This window comes from Lampris incognitus, chromosome 1 (assembly GCF_029633865.1).
Source record: "Lampris incognitus isolate fLamInc1 chromosome 1, fLamInc1.hap2, whole genome shotgun sequence".
In the NCBI taxonomy this organism is placed as follows: domain Eukaryota; kingdom Metazoa; phylum Chordata; class Actinopteri; order Lampriformes; family Lampridae; genus Lampris; species Lampris incognitus.
Window position 1 is genome coordinate 134513690 of NC_079211.1, and position 27029 is coordinate 134540718.

The 27029-nt window shown below is 41.0% G+C and overlaps 1 protein-coding gene across 4 annotated transcripts in view; it reads right to left on the reverse strand.

The window, feature by feature from the left end:
• Positions 1–26725, reverse strand: part of hk2 (hexokinase 2) — a 45908-nt gene extending 19183 nt beyond the window's left edge. For 2 of the 4 annotated variants that reach the window (XR_008811402.1, XM_056294150.1), the window contains exons 1-11: positions 26482–26725; positions 22371–22533; positions 19089–19237; positions 18831–18950; positions 16086–16181; positions 15736–15847; positions 12244–12427; positions 4706–4867; positions 3658–3885; positions 2652–2956; positions 2208–2356 (exon numbers count right to left, since the gene is read on the reverse strand). Coding sequence is in view for 3 of the 4 variants with exons in the window: in XM_056294150.1 (XP_056150125.1) it covers positions 2208–2356; positions 2652–2956; positions 3658–3885; positions 4706–4867; positions 12244–12427; positions 15736–15847; positions 16086–16181; positions 18831–18950; positions 19089–19237; positions 22371–22533; positions 26482–26544 (1731 nt within the window). In the remaining variant the exon portion in view is untranslated. The remainder of the gene's footprint in view (positions 1–2207; positions 2357–2651; positions 2957–3657; positions 3886–4705; positions 4868–12243; positions 12428–15735; positions 15848–16085; positions 16182–18830; positions 18951–19088; positions 19238–22370; positions 22534–26481) is intronic. The other 2 variants (XM_056294166.1, XM_056294159.1) reach the window with 2 other exon arrangements.
• Positions 26726–27029: the final 304 nt, after the last annotated feature.

The window sequence follows — 27029 nt, forward strand, 5'->3', positions numbered from 1 at the left end:
GCAGAGTCCATAAACACATGGTTTGGTTTGCAGAGTTTGGCGTGGAAGAACTTGACTGGCCTGCACAGAGACCTGACCTCAACCCCATGCAGCACCTTTGGGATGAATTTGAAGGCCAACTGTGAGCCAGGCCTTATCAACCAACATCAATGCCCAACCTCACTAATGCTCTTGTGGGTAGGGATGGGTACCGTTCACATTTGAACCGATACGGTACCAGTACCGGTACTTGGAATTCGGTACCGGTACGCAACGGTACCTTTTTTCGGTACTTTTTCTTTTTTGTAATTTCATTAGTAAAAAAAAAAAAGAAGTCAAAATTTCTTAATCTAACACATTTACTGCCGCAGGATCTCTGCTTGTTGGCTCGCCAACGCAGCATGCTGGCCCGTTAGGTTATCCACAGAGACCTGGAGGGGCTGGACCCGAGTCCGGAGATCCCTCACAGCGACAGAGGCCGCCTCTAGCTGCCGGGTGTGGGAGTTGGTCAGTTGGACCTGTTCGATGAGAGCTGCTTGAACCGGACTGGTCGGTACGCTCTCTGTGCCGGCTGGGGTCGTCATGGCCAGTTCGTACTGTTAGGGTTTGTGGGAGACCCCAAGTGTGCGACACCAGGCAGAGGTAGAGTTCGCCGAAAACTGGCGTACTTTATTAATAGTTCATACAAAGGTCAACACGGAAGGACAAGGAGGAACTAGGAAACAGGAAACCCAAAATGAACCGAAATGTCCCTTTAAGGTCCCCCGAGAAAAACACACACGGCAACGAAAAGAGCCCAGTAATCCGCTTCGCGGGTAGTCCCAACAGAGAAAATGGTAAATCCACGGGCTGAGATAAACTCGGAGAGAATACACATGGAGGGAAGGGTGGCCACCTCGCCGAGACGGTTACGGCATGAACTGGCAACGGGTGCTGGGAGACCAGCAAACTTAAGCCCAGCCCTAACGACTAAGCCCGGCCCTGACGAGCTGATTGGCTGCCGGCGCGGGGTGGGTGAGCCGTAACAACGTTAGTGCTAACATTAGCTTCTTTAGCTTTATCAAAGCTGTAGGTACACTCTTCAGCATGTAAATAAATTCTGTGCTTCACCAAGTGTTTCCTCAGGTTCGAGGTATTGCCATGGCCAGCCTTGCATGTTTGGTGACATATATTGCATCAAGCTTTGTCTTGGTCGATTTGAGTAAAGTGTGGCCATACTTTAGACTGCTTGCGAGACGCCATCGCTAATCTGTGTGTGAAAGCATCCGGTCAATTTTCAAAATAATACCCGATTGTTGTTTTTTTTTAAATCTTTATTACACAATTACCGAAATTAGGTACTGTTTCACTTTATTTGAATAGGTACTCGGTAGTACCGACCTAATTCGGTCGGAACCTAAAAAGTACCGAATTTCGGTACCCATCCCTACTTGTGGGTGAATGTGAGCGAATCCTCACAGTCATGTTCCAAAATCTAATGGAAAGCCTTCACAGAAGAGTGGAGGCTGTTACAGCAACAAAGGGGGGGGGGGCAACTCCATATTCATGCCCATGGTTTTGGAATGTGATGCTCAACAAGCACATATGGGTGTGATGTGTGGGTGTCCACATACTTTTGGCCATGTAGTGCATGTCTCTGTAGTGTATGTCTCTACATAGTTTGAAAAGTCTGTACATAATAAAACCACTACTTAAAAAAATATTCAAAAATAAAGACATAACTGAACTTAAAACAAGTGATAGATGACAAAATAAACAAACTGACGTGCAAATAAACAAATTTTGTGTTTTGATGCTAAGATTTTCACTGGGGGTGACGAAGAAGGACAGGATTAGGAATGATTATATTAGAGGGACCACTCAAGTTGGATGGTTTGGAGACAAAGCAACAGAGGCAAGATTGAGATGGCTTGGACATGTGTGGAGAAGAGATGCTGGGTATATTGGGAGAAAGATGTTGAATATGGACCTGCCAAGGAAGAGGAAGGCCAAAGAGGAGGTTTATGGATGTGGTGAGGGAAGACATGCAGGTGGCTGGTGTGACAGAGGAAGATGCAGAAGACAGGAAGAAATGGAAACGGATGATCCACTGTGGCGACCCCTAATGGTAGCAGCCAAAAGTAGTAGTAGTAGTGAAATTTTGTGTTTTATTAAATGAAACTAGGGGCTTTTACTTGAGCAAAAAACTTCATATCACCCCCTCTGCAACTGGACTTGTAGTGATTTACCTCCTCCCCAGTGCCTTGCATGAATTCTTGGGGGATGTTATAGATCTTATTGTGCATCTCAATGCGTCGTCTGCTACCACTTTGCACTCGAACCAGGAGCACACGGAAATTCGAGCCGCCAAGGTCCAGAGCCAAGAAGTCACCTTGCTCTAATGGGATAAAAAGAAAAACTAAGTCCTCCTGACATTCCTGAGACATTCACACAAAAATCCACAATCCACACAAGAAATCTACCCATTAAGTGTGTGGACTGCTTTTCAGTATAACTCCTTATGGTCAATATAGCTCCATATTGTCAATTTAACCAAGCTTTACATAGCCGGGTCATACATTTTATCCTGTGACCTCAATTCTTGTGGGTTTTTTTTCTTTCCTTTCTTTCTTTTAAACCTGTGCTGTCAGCAGGCTTGGTATATAGCACAGGCAATTTGTATGCTACAGTACCTGTTCCATCTGGTGTGGACCTGACGTAGGTGGGCAGCATCTTGACACTGGCCTGCTCGTGGCTTTGCTTGGTCAGACCCCGCACCATCTCTTCTGCCATCCTCCTCTTCACTTCCAGCAGCTGCTCACGATTTAGACGCAAGGTGTCAAGGATTTGCTGGCGCTGAGCATGCTGTGTGGCCAAGCGATAGGCCACCGCTGTTACCATCGCTGCACCTTTACCACTGCCATCCTCTGACAGCAGAAAGCGCACGTCGCAGTCTGGCACCAGACGCCGCACCATCTTGTGGAGCTTTCTGGCAAACCTTGTGGAGGAGTGAAGGAAAAAAGCACACACAGTGGTAGTCTCAATATAACCTTTGTAAAAACTGTTTTGAAAATCATTCTGCTGATGGAATTCTGATTCCAGGATGGACTTTCATTTCTGTCATCCAAAATGTCTTGTGAATGTGGAGTGCCTCATGATGAATTGATACTGGAAATTGAGAAATCAAGACCTACAGGGATAGATTAATCAAAAACGTTTATTGATACTGCACTCGTAAGGGATGTATGGGACCAGTTACTGTAAAATCCTGAATCTTTCTGTTCAGTACGTCTGCTTTACTGAAAAAAGATTAATTTCATGTACGTCATTCATGTCAGCATAACCTCGACTATAGGCCACACTTCGAGAGCCACAGCTGGACTATATATCACAACATTCAAACTGCTTTATGTCAGGGTCTGTTTGATCTGTTGCAGTTGTTTCAATATGCATATTTCCTACTTGAGTTGGTGAAAGACATCTCTCTGCTCTAATGGCACCAGGATAAATTGCTGTTAGTGTACAGAACTTGTCAAATAAAGTGCCTCCCACTCTCATCTGAGAGCTCCTAAAGTAAAACAATTGAAAATTAAATGAAAATACAGGAAAAATATTCTTGGTTCAAGCATGAGCATGTTTGTGTTGAGAGAATTTGATGGAGGCCAAGACAGCCAGGAGTCAGTGTAGAGCGTAACGCACTGTGGGTGGTTTTTGTAGATGGAGCCATCCACTCCAATGGTGGTGCGCAGCCTTTCAGCCGCCTTGTTGTCCCGGATCTGACGAAGGACAGCCACTAGAGTGGCAGCGCACAAGTGGGCAGCTCGTGTAGATACAATCTCACACACCCTCTGAGTGGCTATGCAGTCCTCAGGAGATGGGTCCAAACCCAGGCCCTTCAGCACCTTTTCAGCATTCATACGACCCTCCCTATGAACAAAGCATTATTATTATTATTACAACAATTTTTTAGTGCATTAGTCTCTAACACTTTAAAAATAAATGAATGGATTTGGATAATGGCAATGGATTTTTAAGCTTGAAATGAGTGTTGAGGGGATGGTCTTAATCAATGTTCATCCAAAAAAAAAAAAAAAAACAGCAAAGGAGTTTAATAAATATATCTGAAGATTGTTGTGTTGTAGTGTTGTTATTCTATGTTAAGTACACAGAGAGCCATGAAACCGGAGTCAAATTCCATGTATGTGCAAACCTACATGGCCAATAAACATGATTCTGATTTTGATGGTAATCCAGGGCAAAGGAACGAGTAGAGGAGAAAGATGGGCCAAGGGAGACATTGAATGCTTACAGATTATATCATTTGGAATAACAGCTGAGGGGGCAATCGTAGGGGTGGAAAGCTTTTTAAACAGGGACACATTAATTCCTCAAAATGTACCCAGTGCATGCACAGTCCCCTTCTGCTTGCCAGGAAGCAGTTCCCCTAGGACAGATATGGGCTAAAAGCTTATCTGTCCTAGGGAAAATGCAAGGAAATGTTCCTTACAATTGTTGAGGATGTCAGAGCATTCTTATTGCACGTGTCCCATCCTAGAGTTTTCCAGCAACCCTCCATTCACAACCTTGTGTCCCGATGAACTGAGTCAACATTGTTTGATTTTCTTACCTGGATTATTGAACATGCATTAAAAAAAATTCTCTTAAATTGTGGCTACCGCCACTATTGCCAGATCTACGTTGCCACCTTTCAAACAAACAAACAAAAAAAGCAAACGAACACACTAACTTTTCGTTCTCGATGGAGAAGATGTAGCTGGTGTGGAAACATCCAGTGGTGAGGAGGTCTGGAGTGCCCCGACCATGAAACAGCAGCTGCTCCTTAGTCATCTTCACCAGAATCTGGCGCACTAACTCCCCCATGTACAGTCCGCTAATCATCTTTTCAAACCTGTAAACCAACATACAAATGAACACAGAAATATTACTCCACCGATACCTAGAGCACAAAAGTGCATAAAGGAAAAAAAAAGGAGGAAAAAAAATCAAGGGTAACCTTTTTAGCCACAAGTAAGCAACCCTTCTCCAAATATTTGATCTATATAAAAACTAAACAACAGAAGATAAATAAACAATTCTTCAAGTAAAGGATATTCATTGGGGATTTATGACAATATCACAGCTATAGTGGAATTGTCTATGACCTTTTAAGGCATTTCAAAAATTTTAAATTATATTCTAGAAGCTATTTCAAGTATACATTTACAACAATACAAAATAAATCACAGAAATAAAAACACTTACTGAATAATTAGTTTTAACAGGAAGGTTCAAAGAAATATGTTTAAGTCCACTGATCGAGAAAGCCCACGTCAGTCAAGGATAAACTGAGAACAATATTTTTCAGCAAATGCTACTGCCATGTCAGGTTGTCTGTGATAGGAGCGTTCACTCAGAATCTTGTTCTAATTAATTATGGCAACTTTCTGAGATCTGTTGTTCTTTCCTCAACTCCCTTTGACTCACAATTTTTTTTTCTTTGTATCCATACCATATGGCTATTCTTGGTGATTAACCAGTGCCTTGGAGGGTGCCTGAGTTTGACCTTCTTGTCCACATTGCTTACTAAGCTGTTGATCAACTCCAATGAATGAATGAGTCACTTTATTTTGTCATTGTAGTCTTAAAACAAATTTGTTCTCTTCATTTAACCCATCCTATTGTATAGGAGCAGTGGGCAGCTGCAGCACCCAGGGATCAACTCTAGCTATTCTTTCCATTGCCTTGGTCAGGGGCACAGGCAGGAGTATTAATTTTAAAGTCTCTTTTGACTTGATGTGCTTCATTGTTGAGAAGCTGCTCTCGCAGATGTATGTGCTCCCAAACATGTTAGCCATTGAATTTGCAAAATCCCTGAGGAGTGGAAAGCGGGACTCAGGCAGTAGTCTCCAAAATGAAATTCCTGTCTCATTGCGCTTTGCTTGAAAGAAGGGGTCTGACTGTAGTTCGCAAAGTTCAAGCTGCAACTCTGGGGGTTGCTCACTGACAGCAGCAGAGAGGGGGTCAGTGAATAATGCAATTTGTGGCTTTATGGCATGTAAATAATAATAATAAGAAGAAGAAGAAGAAGCATCAACATCAGTGATAATAATAATAATCAACATCAGTGTTGATGTTTATTATCATCAATAATAATAATAATAATAAGCATCAACATCAGTAATAATAATAATAAACATCAACATCAGTGCAGTCCAGAAGATCGCCCTCCTCGCAACAGCCCACATATTACGATGAGTACTGTCAATCAAGTGACATCTACCCTATAGTTCCTCAGGTCTGTAGTTTGGACCCGGCTCTACAGGATGTAAAACAGGAAACGTGAAAGAAATAATAATCTACTACTACTACTTTCGGCTGCTCCCGTCAGGGGTCGCCACAGCGGATCATCCGTTTCCATTTCTTCCTGTCTTCTGCGTCTTTATCTGTTACACCTGCATGTCCTCCCTCACCACATTCATAAACCTCCTCTTTGGCCTTCCTCTTTTCCTCTTTCCTGGCAGCTCCATATTCTGCATCCTTTTCCCAATATACCCAGCATCTCTCCTCCACACATGTTCAAGCCATCTCAATCTTGCCTCTCTTGCTTTGTCTCCAAACCGTCCAATTTGAGCAATCCCTCTAATATAATCATTCCTAATCCTGTCCTTCTTCGTCACCCCCAGTGAAAATCTTAGCATCTTCAACTCTGCCACCTCCAGCTCTGCTTCCTGTCTTTTCGTCAGTGCCACTGTCTCCAAACCATATAACATAGCTGGTCTCACAAACATCCTGTAAAACTTCCCTTTAACTCTTACTGGTACCCTTCTGTCGCAAATCACTCCTGACACTCTTCTCCACCCACTCCACCCTGCCTGCACTCTCTTCTTCACTCCCCGTTACTTTGGACAGTTGACCCGAAGTATTTAAACTCATATGCCTTCGTCACCTCCACTCCTTGCATCCTGACCATTCCACTGTCCTCCCTCTCATTCACGCACAGGTATTCCGTCTTGCTCCTACTGACTTTCATTCCTCTTCTTTCCAGTGCATACCTCCACCTCTCCAGGCTCTCCTCAACCTGCACCCTACTCTCGCTACAGATCACAACGTCATCCGGGAACATCATCGTCCATGGAGACTCCTGCTTGATCTTGTCCGTCAACCTGTCCATCACCATTGCAAACAAGAAAGGGCTCAGAGCCAATCCTTGATGTAATCCCACCTCCACCTTGAACCCATCTGTATTTCCAACCGCACACCTCACCACTGTCACACTTCCCTCATACATACCCTGCACCACTCCTACATACTTCTCTGCAACTCCCGACTTCCTCATACAATACCACACCTCCTCTCTCGGCACCCTGTCATATGCTTTCTCTAAATCTACAAAGACACAATGCAACTCTTTCTGGCCTTCTCTATACTTCTCAATCAACATTCTCAAAGCAAACAACGCATCTGTGGTGCTCTTTCGTGGCATGAAACCATACTGCTGCTCGCTAAACGTCACCTCTCCTCTTAACCTAGTTTCTATTACTCTTTCCCACATCTTCATGCTGCGGCTGATCAACTTTATACCTCTGTAGTTGCTACAGTTCTGCATGTCGCCCTTGTTCTTGAAAATCGGTACCAGTATGCTTCTTCTTCACTCCTCAGGCATCCTCTCACTTTCCAAGATTGTGTTAAACAATCTAGTTAAAAACCCCACTGCCATCTCTCCTAAACATCTCCATGCCTCCACACGTACGTCATCAGGACCAACTGCCTTTCCACTCTTCATCCTCTTCATAGCTGCCCTCACTTCCTCCTCGCTAATCCACTGCACTTCTCTGATTCACTATGCCCACATCATCCAACCTTCTCTCTCTCTCTCATTTTCTTCATTCATCAGCCCCTCAAAGTACTCCTTCCACCTTCTCAGCACACTCTCCTCACTTGTCGGCACATTTCCATCTCTATCCTTGATCGCCATAACTTGCTGCACATCCTTCGCAGCTCAGTCCCTCTGTCTAGCCAATCGGTACAAGTCCTTTTCTCCTTCCTTAGTGTCTAACCTCTCATACAACTCACCATATGCCTTTTCCTTTGCCACCTCTCTCTTCGCTTTACGCTACATCTCCTTGTACTCCTGTCTACTTTCTTCATCTCTCTGACTATCCCACTTCTTCTTTGCCAACCTCTTCCTCTGTATACTTTGCTGTACTTCCTCATTCCACCACCAAGTCTCCTTGTCCTCCTTCCTCTGTCCTGATGACACACCAAGTACCTTCCTGTCTCCCTCACTATTTCTGCAGTGGTTGCCCAGCCATCTGGCAACTCTTCAATACCACCCAGTGCCTGTCTTAACTCCTGCCTGAGCTCCAAAGAAGTAACAATAACAATAATAATAATAATAATTGTATTTATATAGCACCTTTCTAAAACAATGTTACAAAGTGCTTCACAAAAAAACAACAACATAAAATCAGACAAGGCAGGAATAAGAGTAAGATCAAATACAAGTAAGAATAAAAACAGTGAAAATAAAAAACAAATATCAAACATTTGTAAAAGCTTTCATAAAAAGAAAAGTTTTAAGACAAGATTTAAAAGAAGCTAGAGACTGGGTTCGTCTTAGCTCAGCAGGAAGAGAGTTCCATAGTGTGGGGGCTCTAACAGCAAAAGCCTGATCACCCTTTGTAACCAACCAAGACCTGGGAATAACTAGCAGGGCTCCATCTGCAGACCTTAATGGTTGAGGGGGGACATACCAAGTCAGCAAATCACAAATGTATAAAGGAGCAATATCATTTAAAGCCTTAAAAGTGAGCAAATCTTGAAAGCGTTCCTTGAACTGCTGCTGCAGTGTTTCTATGTCTGCTCTGTACTTGAGAAATACTTTCTCACATTCGGGGACATCTTTGCTCATATCGTCACAGGTGGGAAAGTGTGCCAAATTTGGATGGTCAGACTAAAAGCTTCCTTTGAACAGGGCTAATTTACACTTGAATTAACTGAGTTCAGGGGGCTGCTTAAAGAAAATTTTTTAATTTCTCCAACACCAGGTCACGCATGCCACCCCTCTCTTCATCTAAATAATTTCTTAAAGAACTAATGCCCAGTCACTTTTATTTGGAACAATTTTTCCTTGCACCCATAAGAGCAAATATTAAGTCTAAATAAATAAACAACCAACCAACCAAACAAATAATCATTTAATTAATTAGTTTACTTATCTATTTATTTAGCAAATGGAAAAGTGGCTTTTTTTGTTTAGTTTTTCAAAGGTCTCATGAAATAACAAAACATCAACATGGAATCAATCACTGCTTGTGACTGGCTCCAGTGAAAGGTGTCACATCGCATGGTACTTGCCTGTCTCCATTTGCTCAAAGCTACATCTCGGAGCCTTTCCACCTTCTCAGGACCCCTATCACCAACAACTCCTTGCTGCCTAGACCTACCGCAATTATCACAGGATCACCTGATCACGATTGTCTATGCTGATTGTGGTCATTTTGCTCAACCATTAGATCCCACAACCATGTTTCCATCCAAATTTCAAAGGAATTTTGAGTCAATGTTAGAAATGCCACAAGAAATAGTATGCAAACTAGATGTTTTCCGTCAGTTGGGATGAGGCAATAAAATTGCCAACCTGAAAACAAGGTTCCACTCTTAATCAACAAATATGGAGGGAAAGATAGCTTGGCTGTCGAGACCTTACTACTACAGGCTCTTTTGTGTCAGCTCATATGAGATCATATTTCCTGCTTTCCAAAACAAGATGAAGACAGAGAGGCAACAATAGGCCACTCTGAAGTGTGAACAGATGGTCTCTTTAGTTAAAGCAGAGTCTCCCCTACGACTGCATCAATCAGTTCAAGGCTCTTGGGAAAGTTATGCTGGAGATAATTTACCTTTGCGGCTTAATTTAAGTAATCAAACCCTATTGCCAAATCTGCACACACAAAGCCATGTAGGTGCTGCACAAGAAAGTAACCTATTCTTTAACTTGACCTGCCTATGTGACTTATAGTATCTACCAGGAGACAAGCTCTGGACAGCATAGCTCTTGGGATCATTAGTACATGCAAGCTTCTCCACCATGACAAGGTGGTGATCCAGGAGAAGGCCTGGACATGTAGGCTCTCTACAGATAGCCACTGCTAACTGGTCTAGTGCAACTGCAAAAAGCAGAGGGGTCAGAAGGCCTCCTTATCTGGTGCCTCTTCCCAGTTTAAATGAAGGAGAGATGATGCCATTGGTAAGGCCAGACACCCTTGAATGAGTGTATATGAGACAAATCCAATCTATGAAGTTCTTGCTGAAACCAAAACATTCCAGGCTGGAGAGCAAATATTGCCACTCCACCCTGTCGAATGCCTTTTTGGCATCCAACAAGATGGCAGTCATAGGAAAAGTGCTATCCGGACCCACATAATATTGACAAGTCTTCTAATGTCGACTGAGGAGCGGGAGCATATAAAGACAACCTGGTCAGGACGGATAAAAGAAGTTATAACCCTTTCAGTACAATTAGCCAAAATTTTAGATAATATCTCACTGTCACAGGAAGTCAAACTAATGGGTCTAAAATCTTTACAATCTAAAGGGTCCTTTCCCTGCTTTCAGAATAAGGGTAATAATGGCCTAAGATAGAGAGGGAGGAAGCTTCCCCTTCTCTGGGGCTTAATTATAGGTGTCCAGGAGTAATGATGCTAGTTCCTCAATGTAAGCCTTGTAAAACTCAGCTGTGAAGAAGTCTAAACCTGGCGCTTTACTTGACGATATGTGCTTGATAATGTCAGTTATCTCCTCAATAGTAATGAATGAATCAAGACATCAGAGCTAGTCCTCTCGACAACAATGGAAAATTGAGAGCTGACAGAAAGGAAAAAAAAAAGGTCTTTTTTGTCCGCCTTTGAGTTTTACATAAAAGTTTCTAAAAAGCCCCATTAATCTCCTTGGGATAGGCAGAAGGTGCCCATCATCCCCACTAATGGCTGGAATAGTGCTCATTGCTTCTTTTCATTTAATGTATCTGGTGAGTAGTCTACCAACCTTATCTCCCTCCTCAAAGTATTTCTGTCTAGCACAAAAGAGAATTCTGCCCTTTGGGTCACAATTGAATTAAACTCGTGTTTCAGTCTAGTCAGCCCAGTAAGACTTTTGCAGGACGTGTTTATTTTTTTTAAGTTTGTCCGTGCAATTCTGAACTGTTTTTCAAGTAACTGGAGTTTAGCATAGTTTTCCTTCTTCTTAAATGAAGAGTGTTGAATCATGTGACCACTCAAAAAAGGCTTTCAAGGCCCCTCAAGCTACTTCTGCCGATGGAGCCATTGGTAAATTGATTTCTATGTAGAGATTAATTTGTGATCTAAGTGATTCCCTGAAGGTCTCGTCTAATAAAAGGCTAGAATTTAATCACCATCTAGTTTATCTATCTGGCCTATTAAAGGACAGAATATGGAAAAGTATTGGGCTATGGTCTGAAATAATTATATTTCCCATGTCACTTGATACTAAAGTGGATATCAACGACTGAGATACCAGAAAGAAATCTATCCTTGAAAATGAAATATGCGGTGAAGAGAAGAATATATAATCCCTTGATGATGAGTTTTGCAGCTGCCAAACATCCACCAAACCACATGCCTTGACCATATATTTGAGCACTGGGTGCACTGTAGAAGTATGGAGAGCTACAATCTAAAACAGAGTCCATTACTTAATTAAAATTCCCCCTTGATAATTGGATAGTCTCCCATATCATTCAGTTTCTTCTCAAGTAGTCCAAAAAACACAGGATCTTCTATATTTGGAGCATAAACATTTGCTAGTAGGATAATATTACCCTGGATCTCACAAAGCATCAACAAAATCCTGCCTGCCTCATCCACACTCTTCTCTTAGGCATTTAAATTGTAATTGCTTATTAGCTTATTCTGTCTGTCCAACAGAAGCATTGCCACATTGGCATCATGTTTCAATCTTTTTTCATTCTGGAGTTGTTTCAAAGTGTTTGTGCAACCCGGTCAAACTATTTCAACAGGGGTATATGGAGACTGTCTCCAACCATGGTAAAAACATGAAAAAAACCATGGTAAAAACACCAGTTAGCATTAGGTAATCAGACTCCATGGTCCAAATGAATAAAATAATGATTTGTTAATGGAGAGAAATCAGCTTTAATAAGAATTTAAACATTAACACGTAATCTGAGCATGGACAGTCTGTTTACTCGGTAACAGCTGTCCAACATATGCTGACCCTGGTCAGAGTAACCAAGGAGATACTCACAGCTGTTTGCCAGGATTCAGAGAGGCTGCATCTATTTCCCGATCAAACTCTGTGCGCAGGTCCTCCAGGGAGTTATCGTCGCCAAATGCTCCCCACTCCATGTTGACACACATCCTGCCCTCATCCCCCTCTATTAGATCCAGGTTGCGCATCTCCTCCATGTAGCAAGCGTTGGTGCCAGTTCCTTGGATAACAAAATTGAGGGGGAAAAGGGCATTGAAGGTTACTTATTAGTTTTTCCCCTTTTTTTTTTCTGTCTCATGGCCATGAAGTGAAAATCTCATGGAGTCTCACTCAATTATCACACTATCATAAAAAGAAGAAGACGAGAAGCTTGGGGACATTTTACACACTACAAGATAGTTCATCGATACTATTTTACACCTGCCCATCTTCATGAAATGGAAATAATTTGTGCTGGAAATGTAAAAGGCACGAAAGCACTTTTATCCATGCAATGTGGGCCTGCCCTCTAGCTCTGCCTTCTTTTTTATCTTGACTGTGTACTTTTATCTTGTACTGTAAAGAACCTTGTAACATGGTTTTGAAAGGTGCTGTGTAAAGTTTATTATTATCATCATCACTTGTATTAACGTTACTTAAAAACCCAATAAAAACGTAAATAAAAAAGGAGAAAAAATTGTGTCATTTTAATTCAGTTACCTGCAAGACCAGGTTCAGTCCTGACAGGGCAATGACAGAATGATGACCTTTTTTGGTGTGTTGATTCAGACTACTCACCCTAGATTAATGCAGCTAGCAAAAATGGATGCTCAGCCACCAGCAAAAAGGCAGAAAAATACTAGGGATGCACCGAAAATTCGGCCACCGAAAATTTTCGGCCGAAAATGGCCCAAAAGTGCATTTTCGGTTTTCGGCCGAAAGACCTAAATCACCGAAACAACACGGCCAAAACAGAATTGTGATGACGCAAGCAAAAAGCGCAGCCAGCACACGGTTATCTGGATAAGAGCCAACATGTCTGCGGCGTGGACGTATTTCAATACCTCAGAGCAAGACCCAAGGATAGCGATTTGCAAAACATGCAATGCTGAAATTTCAAGAGGGGATGTGTCTGCAAAGAGTTTCTCCACGTCAGGTTTAATTTATCACCTGAAATCCAAACATCCCAATTGCCATTCTGAATATGAGAAGAATGCGGCGCAGAAAAGAAAAGTCAATCCCAGCACGCCCACTCCGTCTGTAGCGGACTTATTTGAAAAGGCAAGAAAGTTTTCCAGTGATGGTGCTAAGGCAAAGGGCATAACACAAAAAATTATGGAGTTTATTGCCTTAGATGATCAGCCGTTCTGTCATAGAAGATGTGGGATTTCGTAGGCTGATTGATCACATTGAGCCCCGTTATGCCATGCCAAGCAGATGGCATTTCTCAAACGTGTGTTTACCTGAGCTGTTTAATGTTGTTGCAACTCATGTCCAGGAGCTTATAGCATCAGATATTACAGCCATCAGTTTCACGACCGACATATGGGGTCATGAGTGGGGTCAAGTTAAATATTTTGTTTTGAATTTTAATTTATATTGTGCATTGTTGTAATGTCAGTGCTAAATAAATATTTTCATACTTTTGTAATTGATTTATTCTTTGAATTGCAATGCCTTGATTTTAGTGAGGTTAGTACACAGTCATAGCCATAAATGTAATGGTTCTAATAATTGACATAATCATTTCTTTCGGTGTTTCGGTTTTCGGCCTTGGTTTCCTCATTTTTGGTTTTCGGTTTCGGCCGAGAATTTTCATTTCGGTGCACGCCTAAAAAATACCACAGAAGATTCTCAGCAATGAGGGTTCTTTGAACAGACTAAACTAGTCTGTTCAAATCTTGCAGGATTTGTAGTCGCAATCAAGATTGCAGCTTTTGGGGTTTCATTGTTTCCCAACACAAACACGCTCACACATACACACACACTTGCTTATGGTTGTCCAATAATGACGCTGCTCATATGAAGTGGAATATTGTAGGATGTTGCATTTGTGTCATTGTAAGTGACTTTGCAGGCCAATGTGCGAGCTGCACTGTTTGCTGCATATGGGGCAGATTAGTCTGCACATGAGAGGTGAGCCCCCTGATGCGCAAAGGCCTAAGGGCCTTCAACTGTGCAAAACAGCAAACAAAAGCAACAGAAAGCTGTGCTGTATAAATGAAATGTCCATGAAATAATATGACCTCCCTTATTTAACAGTTGAATTTACTCCCTGTATTTACTGATATACTTATTGCAATTTTTTCCTGGGTCACAGGTTACACAGATTTCTACAGGATTTCAATCGCCAATCTCCCTATTTACAGGAAAGGAAAGGAAAGGAAAGGAAAAAAATTATATAACATCCATTCCATCCATTATCCAAGCCGCTCATCCGAATTCGGGTCACGGGGGTGCTGGAGCCTATCCCAGCAGTTATTGGGTGGCAGGGGGGAAGACACCCTGGGCAGGCCATTCAGAGCTCACATGGAAAGCTTATCAACATTATATACATAACATATATCATTAAAGGTTAATTGTAATCTGAGGAATGGGGAAGGGTAAAAATATTGTTATTTGGGGTTACAATACAACCTATTTACAAATTTTACATATATGTGAGCGCAAGAGCGAGAAAGAGTGAGAGAGAGATCATTTATGTTTGAAAGATTCAGCATGTTGGGTAACGTCACTGTTTCAACTGTGACCAACACTAATATCTGCTCCACAAATCTTGTAAACATTGCAAAAAGGATTGACAGGTACTAATATGTATGGCTGAACAATGCCGATCCTTCCTGATGTAATTTTTAGCAGAACACTAACTAGCTGTCATCCCTGTGTCAGTTGTACGTTATGTTGTCAGGAAAATGCCACTGCAGACCATTTTGTAATTAGATCACACCCACACAGTCCACATCAGCCAGATTAATGTGGACTGTGCATGGGGATTCAAACACACTCCACATGAAACACTATGCTAATAAACCGTTTTTTTGAGCACACTTAACAGTTTATGGTTTTTGTTCTTGCCTTGATTAACGCTTTTTAAGCAACACATCTTTCCTATAAAAAAGAAATGTTTAATATTTGAAACTAAATTTTAAGGAGCATTAACAATAACCTTATCTAAATAGCGCCAAAAATGTGAATCTTAATTAGCTAGACCCATTGATTTTAGTTGAAAAAGAATTCTCCCAGGTTCCACATACAGTTTTGGTTCATGCCTTAATGCAAGGCTCTTATTGTGCTATGTGTTCACAGATTTCTAGTATCAGAAGCTGTGATTTGAATGCAACCTCTAATGTTGGCATTCTAAATGTAATGCTCTACCATTGACCCAATCATTTTTATTGGTATATGATGAATCTGTTGATCACAGACCACAAGACAGCCTGAGACCTAATCATAAATGTTCATCTTAAAATGGCTTGTGGCAAGCATCTTGGTTACCAGGGACATTCAATAATCCTCTATATCCACACTTCATACTCATACAAGACTCACCCACAATGAGGCCTATTTCACAGTGATGATCATCATAGCCACAAGTCATCATGGTGCCCACTGTGTCGTTGATAACAGCCACAATGTCAATATCGAAGTCCTGCAAACAGAGCTGAATTGATTCAACAAATTTTTAATAGAACTTTTCAAGGCTCTGTATTGAACACAATGTCAGCTAACCAGTAAAACACTGTGCTGTTAATCCACATGGTATTTTGCACAATATCCCAACTTTCAAAGATGGCAAATGGTCTACATTTTATTCTTTTGAGACCTTCCCAGAAACTCGTATCTCGTAATGTCTGTCTTGCTGAATACACAGCTATGTATAGTAAAGCCTTTAACCTCACCCCTCGTTTTTTGATGGCTTTCCTCAAAAGGCTGACCACATCCTTTCCTTCCACTTCGCTCACCTTGAAGCCTTTGGTCCAAGACACCAGAATACTCTACAAAGCGGAAAAGGACAGAAAAACACATAAGCCTAGATGACATTCAACTTTCGCTAAACAAAAGAATGGATGCCAACATGCTAAACAGCCAGTGTCAAAAAAAAAAAAAGTTCCTCGATGGATTTCATCCATCCATCCGTTATCCAAGCCGCTTATCCGAATTCGGGTCGTGGGAGGCTGGAGCCTGTTCCCAGCAGTCATCCGGCAGCAGGTGGGGAGACACCCTGGACAGGCCACCAGCCCACCCACACACACACACACACACACACACACACACAAACACCTCGGGACAATTTAGTATGGCTGATTCACCTGACCGACATGTCTTTGGACTGTGGGAGGAAACCAGAGCACCCGGAAGAAACCTACGCAGACACGGGGAGAACATGCAAACTCCACACATAGGACGACCGGGGATGACCCCCAAGGTTGGACTACCCCGGAGTTCGAACCCAGGACCTTCTGGCTTTGAGGCGACCGCACTAACCACTGCGCCACCCTAATGCTGAGTAAGATGGATAAAAAGAAAATAAAGAAAAAAAATTACACAAACATATTTTTTTTCTTTTTTCATTATTACAATCAAATTCCAAAAACAGAAAAGCAAAATATACATGAATTGGCACTAGATATTTTTTTCCTCTTTTCAAAACAATACTGCCATCTGGGATCCTTCTTTCAAACAAGTTTGAAAGAATTGAGATGACATGAAAATACAATTACATGTTTAGCACCATTTTTATGTGATATGAATGTTAATTTAATACCATTTACTGAATTCTTCTTATGTTTCAATTACCATATACTATGTCCCCCTAGGCACCTAATAAGACAGAATGCTCATTTCCTTCCATTTTGTGAGAACATTCCACCAGCGTTGTCATCTTACCAGGGTACAGTGTAGTTGTCATGACAACAAGAGTTCATTGAACAAGAGATGGAAAAAAGGGCCAACATCAGAGATATAATAAAACAGCAAGACCTTAAATGAGGAGGATTTACAGATGTTATACTTATCCGATCTTACAATATGTAGAATTCACGTTATGGGAGAACAGCTGATTGAAATATACTTTTGGACGACAAAGCTTGCAGACTGCATAAGCTTCACATTCTCTCAATACATAAAGGGAGTCGGACAACTCGTGAAAGGCTGAATCAGATGAGTGCAACACTGCAGGTGGATAAATAAAATGTTTGTCTCAACTTGTCTTGATGCATGCTCAACAGTCAAGGTAAGGAAATCCCAGAAAGTTGAATGAGTTCGTCTTGACACAAGGTTTAGTGAGAGAAATGTTTCATCACTCATCTAAGTGACTTCTTCAGTGTCAGCTGACTGCAGGTATTCCAAATCTTATAAACAGCACAGTTGCATAACAACCGAAACCACTAATCGGTTTCATATGCAAACTGCCGTGAAAATTAATTAAGAGTTACAATTGGCACGTATACTATAAGTAGGTTCTCTTTTGTGTTTTGGGTGGCTTTCTTGCTGTAACACAAAGTTTATGCCATTTAATCTTGGTCCTCAGGGTACTGCATGTTTGGACAGAATCTGTTTGTACCCTTCTTTTTTCAAAATCCTGTCAATTTTGAAGAGGTCTTCTACTCCAGCAAAGCTAAAGCAAACCCAGATTATGACTGAACCACCAACACACTTGACAGTGGGCACTACACATGTTGGCATCATCTTTTCTTGAGTTCTTCTCACAAAAAGTCGATGGCTGGATCCCAAGATTTCAAACTTCTATTTATCTGTCAAGATTACCTTTTTCCAGTCTTATATGGTCCAATGTCGATGCCTCTAAGCCATGGCCAACCTTTTTTCATTTTGACCTCTTAATATTGGTTTTCTGGCAGCCACACACCCATTTAATACAGCTTGTTCTAGATGGCGTTTTACAGTTGACACTGACACAAGAATATCTCTGTTTATGTTGAAATCTGCACACATCGTAAATGCTGTAAGCTTTTGATTCTTCTTACTAGTGAATGTCAATCTCTTATCTTCTGATTTTGTTGCTGCCTGAGGTCTTCGTGCTCTTGGCCTGTCCTTTATACTGCCAGTCTGCTTGAACTGTTGAAAATGGTGCTTTGCACTCCCTTGTATGAAACCTTGACCTTTTTTGGCCTTCTTTATAAAGAGGGACAATAGCACATCCGTTTTCAAAAGTGTTTTTTTTTCTTGCCGGGTAGTGTATATATATATATATATATACACACACACACACACACACACACACACACACACACACACACACACACATTATACAGATCAACTCTGACAAATAAAACAAACATACACTCTAAAGGCTCACCAGTGTCACGAGTTTCCAAAAAAATGTATTCACATGAAAAAGAGGGCATATCTTTTACTGGGCACATTTGCTTATCAATGCAAAATTAAAGCAATGTTGATAATACAAACATGTCTTTTGGGGTTATGTTCTCATTTTACTGTTGACATTCCAATTCCAACAGGGTGAATGATTTGCATTTTATCATATTTCCTGCTGAGGTGCAAAGAAAGAAAAATACAGAAAATGGCAAACTGACCCTCAAGCTATGAAGCTAGTCATGTAGTCACTGAAACCCATTCTCTTGAGGCAGTAACGCAGCATTCTAGCAATGAAACATGTCACTCACCTCATCTAATTTAGCCTGCTGACACGGGAAAGAGAAGGTGAAACCAAGTGGGAGTTTTTTATCCTTCATGCCCAATTTGTCCAGGAAATTAGCCAGGCAATCTGCTATGTGGTCAAAAAGCTACAAGACACAGAAGAGGTCAATGTCATTCTCAGTGTGCTCCACAGTGAACTGAGCTTGCAAGCATAAGAAAAAAATTTTCTATGTTACATTTCATCTTAAATATATAGGCCAGTTGTGTGTATGTTTGCATCTCGCCTCAGAGCCACTGCCTCTCATAAGGTGCTCAGGGATGGCATAGATCTGGTTTTCCATCTCCACTTTTTGCTTGCCATTAGCAGACACTCTCACCAGGAGCACTCTGAAGTTAGTCCCACCTAGGTCGAGGGCAAGGAAGTCACCCTCCTCTTAAGAAAACACACCAAATGGCCCACATGAATATATACACAAAAAGCAATGTTTTACCAAAAATTAAAATGTTCTCACCCAAGAGTGAATTTACATTATTATCTCTCTGATTATCTCTGTTCATTTTAAATAATGTTGGGTAACAGTACAATAATATTAGCTAGCAACATCTGAACCGGCATTTGATTTGAACAAACGAGACATGAAATTATTAGATAGCTTGTAACTTGGCATATACCATCTTGCTAAGGACAAAGATACACAAACAAGGAATTTTAGATATGGAAATAAAGATGGCAAAGGCTGTTGTACTCAAAATACACTGGATGACTTCTGAGAACAGAGGTCAAACAAACCTACTTGACCGCTGCTTACTTAGAATCTTGCCTAAAAGCCTCAGAAAAGCAATTTTCCTCAGAAAAATAACAACCAATTTTGAAACTAATGATTCTTTGAAGACTTACAATCTTATATAAAATCATGTATTTTATATGCAAATTGCAACACCTTGAATCGCATACTCTGGTATATCATGTAACCTACTATGTTGTCAGAATTGTATGACTCACAAATAGAGACACCGTTACTGCCATATTTCAAATGCTATGTTGAGCATAACAAAACTGGATGAGATCTAAATCCATGACCAGTACAAATTTGTAAAGTACAAAAACATACCATCAAAGAATGATGATGATGACGCGAGACTGAACTTTAAATCGTGTATGACAATGCTGTCAAAATGCAAACGGTATTCTTTTGGGGGCTTGTATTTTTTTAGCCTTAGATCAAAGATGGCACCATACTATGGCAACTCGCTACGAGCTGCTCTCGCTTTGTTGTTTGTTTTTGATGAAAAAGGGGAAAAAAAGCACTTTATAAGTTGTGTTATGTGCTGTCTATTGTGTATATAACGTATGAATTCCTTGTGTACATCGTCTATGTAGGTCTGTAGTGTTGTCTTTTTTTTGGGGGGGGGGGGTATTGTGTGCTTGTGTCCTTGTGTCTCTTGTGTTAAAGCAGAGACAGCCAGAGCACATTGTATTCTAATACACTTGACAATAAAGTTGAAATTGAACTTGATTGTCTCCTCACCCACCGGAGACATCTGCCTATAGAAATGCGTCATCTTTGGAACAGCTCACTTCTCTGAGGCTGGCTTTACATGGGGAAACTGTCTTGCAACTTTGCTCTCATCCAACTCTACCTCTGGAATGGCAGGCTACTGGTCCGAGAGGTTTGACAATTTGACATACTGATGTTAGAGATAATCCCTTCTAAATATGCAAAAAATTCTTCTTCAAGTAGGGCTGAATGATATTGACAAAATCAAATGTCACGATATTTTTGGATCGCTGAGAGCTGAATAGATCCTCAGTGAATATGAACATCATCTAGGCTACAACAGGCAGTCAGTGAAGCCGAATCAGCTGATCCGATGCTTAGATGATGCATTCAACATTAGACAACCATTAACTGACTGGTAAACTAATCTCATACTTAATCTGCACTTGGCACTATTGTGATGAAGTGATGGTTTTTCAGATCAGGTTTATCAATTTCCTTTTCTGTTGTGTGTATACGTCAGCCTTTATTTAAAAACAGGTTTGCAATTGAGACACTAATTACAACCAAGACCTGTTACTACTAATAGTAATTGAACTGTGATCATGTGGGTCATATACTGACAATATCATCAGTCTAATATTTTTGTACTCAATCATTGCTGTTCCCTTGTCAATCATTTCCCAGTTCGTCTATTCCCTTATTCATTTACTTTATCCATTTATTTTTATTAATATTTCACTATTTTCCCAAGTTCTTATTTTTGCTTTCTTTTATTTCCATTCATCAGTTCATTTGGGCATTGTTTCATGAAGTGTTGCACATTTTTGGCTGGACGGCAACAGCGGGGCCAGCCCTACACATGCAGTTTTCCATTGAGTGCGTGCCTGAGTGTTTCACCATTGGTCGTACGGCCAAGTTCCAGCTAGCAGTGACCAACGACGTCATTGAAGTTACACAATTGGTCGGCCAACCAACGACGTCACTGGAAGACACGGAAATGGGAGTTTCCCTATTGGCCGTGAATCAGCGCAGCAGTTCACATGGTAATGAATCAATATATTGCTGCTCCTGGATACTACAGAAACGCTTCATTGCAAAAAAAAAAGAAAAAAAAGTCCAATTCACAAATACTAGCGCTAATAGCCACACGCAGTTAGAGAGAAAATTATTGGCATCTTCAGAGTTGGTGGTAACTGAAGCGCATTTATAAGTGGTGTCACGCCCAGACTTTCCAGTGATCATGGCAGCAGTGATTATAGCCAGCTTATATAAAAAAATAAATACGGGCTGTTTAACTGTATAAATAATCAGGGTTTGAAAACCGCTATTCAGTAGAGTCGCTGTTCATGGAACCGATGTCAAAAAGCTGCTTTTTAAATGTGTCGCAGTCCAGCCAGTAATAGTGTTTTAGTGAGTAAATAGATCACTCATTTTGAAAACCAATGACTTTTGCATTTGTGTGTGACTTGAGTTTTAGTAGAATCAAGGAGACGACTAATTACTGAACTTATGGACCCTTGAGTTATCAGACTGTTCTTGGAAGGATTAAGTGAAATAAATAATAATAACAATTTTCAATACTCTCACTCATGCTTTCAGTTCACATATTTGTTGAGGCCCAAACACACTATACACAATCTTCTGACCCAAATTTTTATAAAAGAAATGAAATTGTTGAAGAGGCAGAGAGAAAGCTTAGAAATGCTAGTCCAGCTGCTCAGTTTGAAAGATTTATCAATAGCCTTGTGCTCAGTTGTTTCAATATGAGTCAATAAGAAAAGCAAACAGAGGGTCGGTCAATATTCAAGGAAAAACAATTTCCCACTCATTCAGACATGATTGTTAAGTCAATGCCGACTGCCGTTTTCAACAAAAGTTTGTTTCACGAAGTATACAAAAACCATTTCTTTGCTTCAGAATGGGATGCAAATTCTCCTTCGCTTCTCACTCATCAAACACGTAACGGTGGTGGAAAAATAAAATCACTTGCATTGAAAGCATGTGGGTCGAAAAAGATTTAAAACGTTACTTTTTTTTTTTTAAGATGTCTAACAGCCCACTCACCTGTTCCATCAGGAGTGGAGCGTACAAATGTGGGCAGCATCTTAACGGCAGCGGTAGGATTGGTGTCTCGACAAAGGCCTTTGTCCATCTCCCGCCGAAACCTCACCGAAACATCCATAAGGTTCTCATCAGACAGCCGCAGGCGGCACAGGTATTTGTCCACCTAAACCGTAGTTTGGAAAATATCAATCTAGATGTATATATTCAATGATACACACACACAGATTAGACCCAGGTATTCTCAGTGATAGGGTGGTCTGGTGGTTGAATTCCCATTTGAAAAGAGCTGATCAAATGTACTGAAGTTTTCATGAAAAGAACCCAGAATACAGTAAGAGTCTTTCTCCAGTCCAGACTGGCTTGAATAAGCAAAATAATATTGTCGAAGATTTTAAAACATGTCATCAGATGAACTGTCACCCGACAATGACGTCTTCATCAGCAACATGGCGCCGATAGCAAAGGCCTTCATAACATTTAATGAAAAATATCGGAAATCTATAATTTTACTGTTAGCATAAATTTACCACGACGAGAAAAAATGTTATCTATAAAAATGTCTTTCCTGTCACTACCTTACACAATCTATGCCCCAAATCAACTATCTAGTAAAATTAAAATGTTGAACAGCCTATTCGTCATTTAGTTTCCCAAGGGGATTCACAAATGTTGTATTTTCAGTTATCATGCAACAGTGACATACTGTCTCCCTGACCTTTTATGACAGGTGCTCCCTGTCACAATACCACCTCTCACAGACTGAATGATAAGGTCATCATAATGGCATTCATATCAGAACTCCTCTCTTTGACTGTGTGACTGCAATTTTGTGTTAGAGTGCAGCTGTGGATGGTCCAATAGTTAAAATTGCCGATATTCTACCCATCTAATTTGATGCTGCCAATGAGTATCAATTGTAATCAGTGTGATGTTACTAAAATTTTATGGGGTTCCACTTACTCACAAAGGGTATAGCAAGTTTCCCTGAAACACTCGGCTCTTACGGATCTTAAGGGATTGATTCAATTTTTTTTAACTCAGACCTTGTAAACAAATTTTGGGCATCATTTAGATTCATACAGACAAAAAAAAAAAATCACTGATTGCATCAGTATTGAGAAACTTGCCACTTTGCCAAATCATCTCAGTGGGTTTCTACACAGTACAATGGGGCAATCATTTAAGCCTTTAAAAAAAAACAAGACATGGTGTATCTTTATCTAAAACATTAACAAATTCTCATTTAGCAGATGTTTTTATCCAAAGCAACTTACAAGCGTGTCACCTATCAGCACATACATTTGTGTGTTGACCCATAGGAATCTTGGAGTGCTAATATTAATTATATCAACTGCAAATTGTGTAAGTGTGCAATAGGTAGAGCAACAGTGATGCAAGTAATAAGCTACTAGTTACAGGGGTTTCGAATTATAAACTAGGTGGACAGTACCACAAATCAGTATGACAGTCATGGCTGGGGATGGACTGTGAACTAAGTTAAGCTTGGAAAGGGTTTTCTTAAATTACATAAGCCTGTATGTAGTTTTGATGGAAGAAAAGGGCTCATTCCACCATTTCGGGGCCAGGTGAGGGAAAAGTTAGTAGCTACAGCTCTTGTCTTCTTGAAGTGGGCAAAGACAATAGCCTCGTTAGAATTAATAAGGTGAGAGAAAGAGTGTATAACTTCATATTGGTTTGCAGGTGAGTCGGTGCAGTCCCCATAACTGTCCAGAAAGAAAACTGCAAGATTTTGAACTTTGTGCGGGCAGCAAATCGGGACCAGTGTGAAGATACTGAGGATGGCAAGACATGTATCTTGGCAGGTTGTAAAATCAAGCAGGCAGCATTGTTCTGGATTTTTTTTTTTTGCAGCAGCAGCAGCAGCAGTTATATTCCAAAGGCTGGGAGACAAGTGAAAAGTACACAGCAATAGCCCAACTGAGGATGACTATAGCCTGGAGTGTGGGAGCTGTGCAGCATGCTCCCCTCTGAGCAAAGTTCTACATCATCTGTTACACCTCCCGTCAAAACCTGCAGGTCTTGTGGGGTAACTGGCCAAGTACAATAGAGATTGGGGTAATTGGCCAAGTACAGTCGGGGAGAAAAAAAGGGGGGGGGGCAGAAACCTGCAGGTCTTTGAATTTTAAAGCAGTGTTTCTCAATCAGGTCCTCAGGTATCACCAGTACTGCTGGTTTCCAAGTCTGCAAGGTAAATTTGCCTGTTATGCCTGGTCCAAAAACCCAGCTGTGTCCAAAACCGCATCCTATTCATCTTGATCAGTTTAAGTCTGTCTGAATTCTACCTGCAAAATTTATTCACTATCTAGTGCCCTCAAAAATTCCCACAATGTAACAGAAAATTTAGTGTCCAACACAAGTACAGAGCTTCGTTAAAAATACCACAAATCAATGCTTCATCTCTTCTCTGCTCGTGCAACTCTTCACAGTCAAATACTGCATGACGGGACGAGAAGTAGTCACAAAATGATTTTTCAGTAGTATCCAAAATCTCTATTTATTACTCCATAGAGTACCTTATGAGTGTTTCATCTGTAGGGAACAGTGAATGAGTGAACCAGGGAACAATTTCAGACACAGCTCCCCTCATAAAATGGCTGCAATAACTGAAACAATAGGTGAGAAGAGATTAACATAATTCAAGGAGAAGTGAACCTTTTATTTTCAAGCTGAAACCCTGTTGGTATGGTTCTAGGATGGTAGAAGTGATTTCCCTCGTTAAAATCTTTAAAAACACGATGAATCAAACTGCTGCTTTGAGAGAGCAAACCTATACTTTTTCTTATGTTCAGGGGAAATTGCACATTTGATCACACCCCACCCCGAAAATCACCTACATCACAGGGGGGCCTAAATGACACTGAGATCCATGTCACAAAGGTGACACAAGGGGGGGGGGTGTCCAGTACATTAGACGAATAAAATATGAAAAGAGTAGAAAGGTGACACGCCGGCGTTAGCCAACTAACCTCTTGGTATACTTGCTACACATCTTTTTACAAATATGAGTAGGTACAGACAGGCTGAAAAGGAGTGCCGGCTTGGTCTTTAACTAGAGCAGAAAGCCAGCAATACTGGTGGTATCAAAGGACCGGACTGAGAATCGCTGTTCTAGTGAGATCATAGTAAGTTTCCCCCCCACATTCTATTCACAAATTTCTATAATGATCGATGCTCACAGATTTAGTGGTCTGCTCCATCACAGTCCTGCACCCTCACGCCCCTTACTACCACTAAACCTCTAGTATACTAATGGCACTCAACGATGTGCCATGACTCTTTTTGTCCATTATCATACAGAGGCCATAACAAGGCAACTGTGTGCCGCGCTGTACCAACATGGAGTTTATGTTTCTATTGGCGTTCGAGCTGAAATCAGGGACCTGTAATCACAAAGCAGGATTAATGAAAATAACTGGAGATAACTTTGCTGAGTACTCAAGTCAAAAGAGCTATTCTGGGGTTTGACTCATTGCAGTTATCTGGCAAACTTCATTGTCCTGCTTTGTGATACAGGTCCCTGGACTGGGGCATCCCACAGAAAAACTACTAGAGACTACATTGGTCGACACAAGTTTCTCACATCGCTCTATATCAGATTACCGCAACCCAACATTACACAACTTATTTCAGTAATTAGTCTCACCCTGCTCAATTGAAGGTGCGTTAATTAGTGAAAGCTGTCGGTGTATTGTTAGGTTGCAAAGAAAACCTGCACGAAACCTCTCTATGACACATGGTTTTAATACCAATGCTAGTAGGCGTATAAACTGACAACGAGCTAAGCAAACAACGGAAATGGTTAATTCACGCTAGATAGGGGCGCCGAGCACGGTTGCATTTAGAGGTCAGGGATACTTTATGCCATTTTGATTAAGTCACGCCCGCGCCTCCCGGAAAGTATTTGACACACCGGATTCACCGCAATGACCCAACAATGACATCACATGGATGCTTCTTTATGGAGTCTCCATTGTGCCACCCGAGGCCTCAATCTCACAGCTGAACTTGTGAAACAGACGGACGTTCAATGTTAAATATTCAGAAGTCTTCACAATGTTTAAATCCCGACGGTATGAAGTTACATACTCACTTTTTGTACTTGGTCATGTTTGAGTTCCGTGACACAATTCACCGGCAGATTTGAATCCGTCATCGTCGACGGCGGGCGACAACTCTTCCCGCTGTTTCAGTTTATCCTCGATAAGTGTCCTTTAAAACTCTTCAGCTACCGTTCATGTCCTAGACTTCGGAATTTACACGGGTGTTTTGTTTGTTTTATACGCCGCTCCTTTCAGAAGTAGGCCTGTAAGTGGAAGCACGAATTACCGGGAACTTCCCCCTTCCGCAAAGAAACATGAGTTGGGACCCGTTGCGTCATCGTGCGTCGCTGTTTTTTTTGTTTTCAACTTTATTGACGATAGTTAGTTAAACTTTATCAACAGCAACATATACACACGTTTAAAGAACAATAAGAGGAAAACAAATTGCTAGGGAATTCATTTGTTAAAAATAAATAAATGCAAGAAGCGTTTTACAATCAATAAAAGCAAATTAGGAGGAGGAGGAGGGAAAAATAAATTAAGATGCATCTAGTTAAGTAGTTCATTCATTCATCAGCCGCTTCTCTGAGGTCGGGTC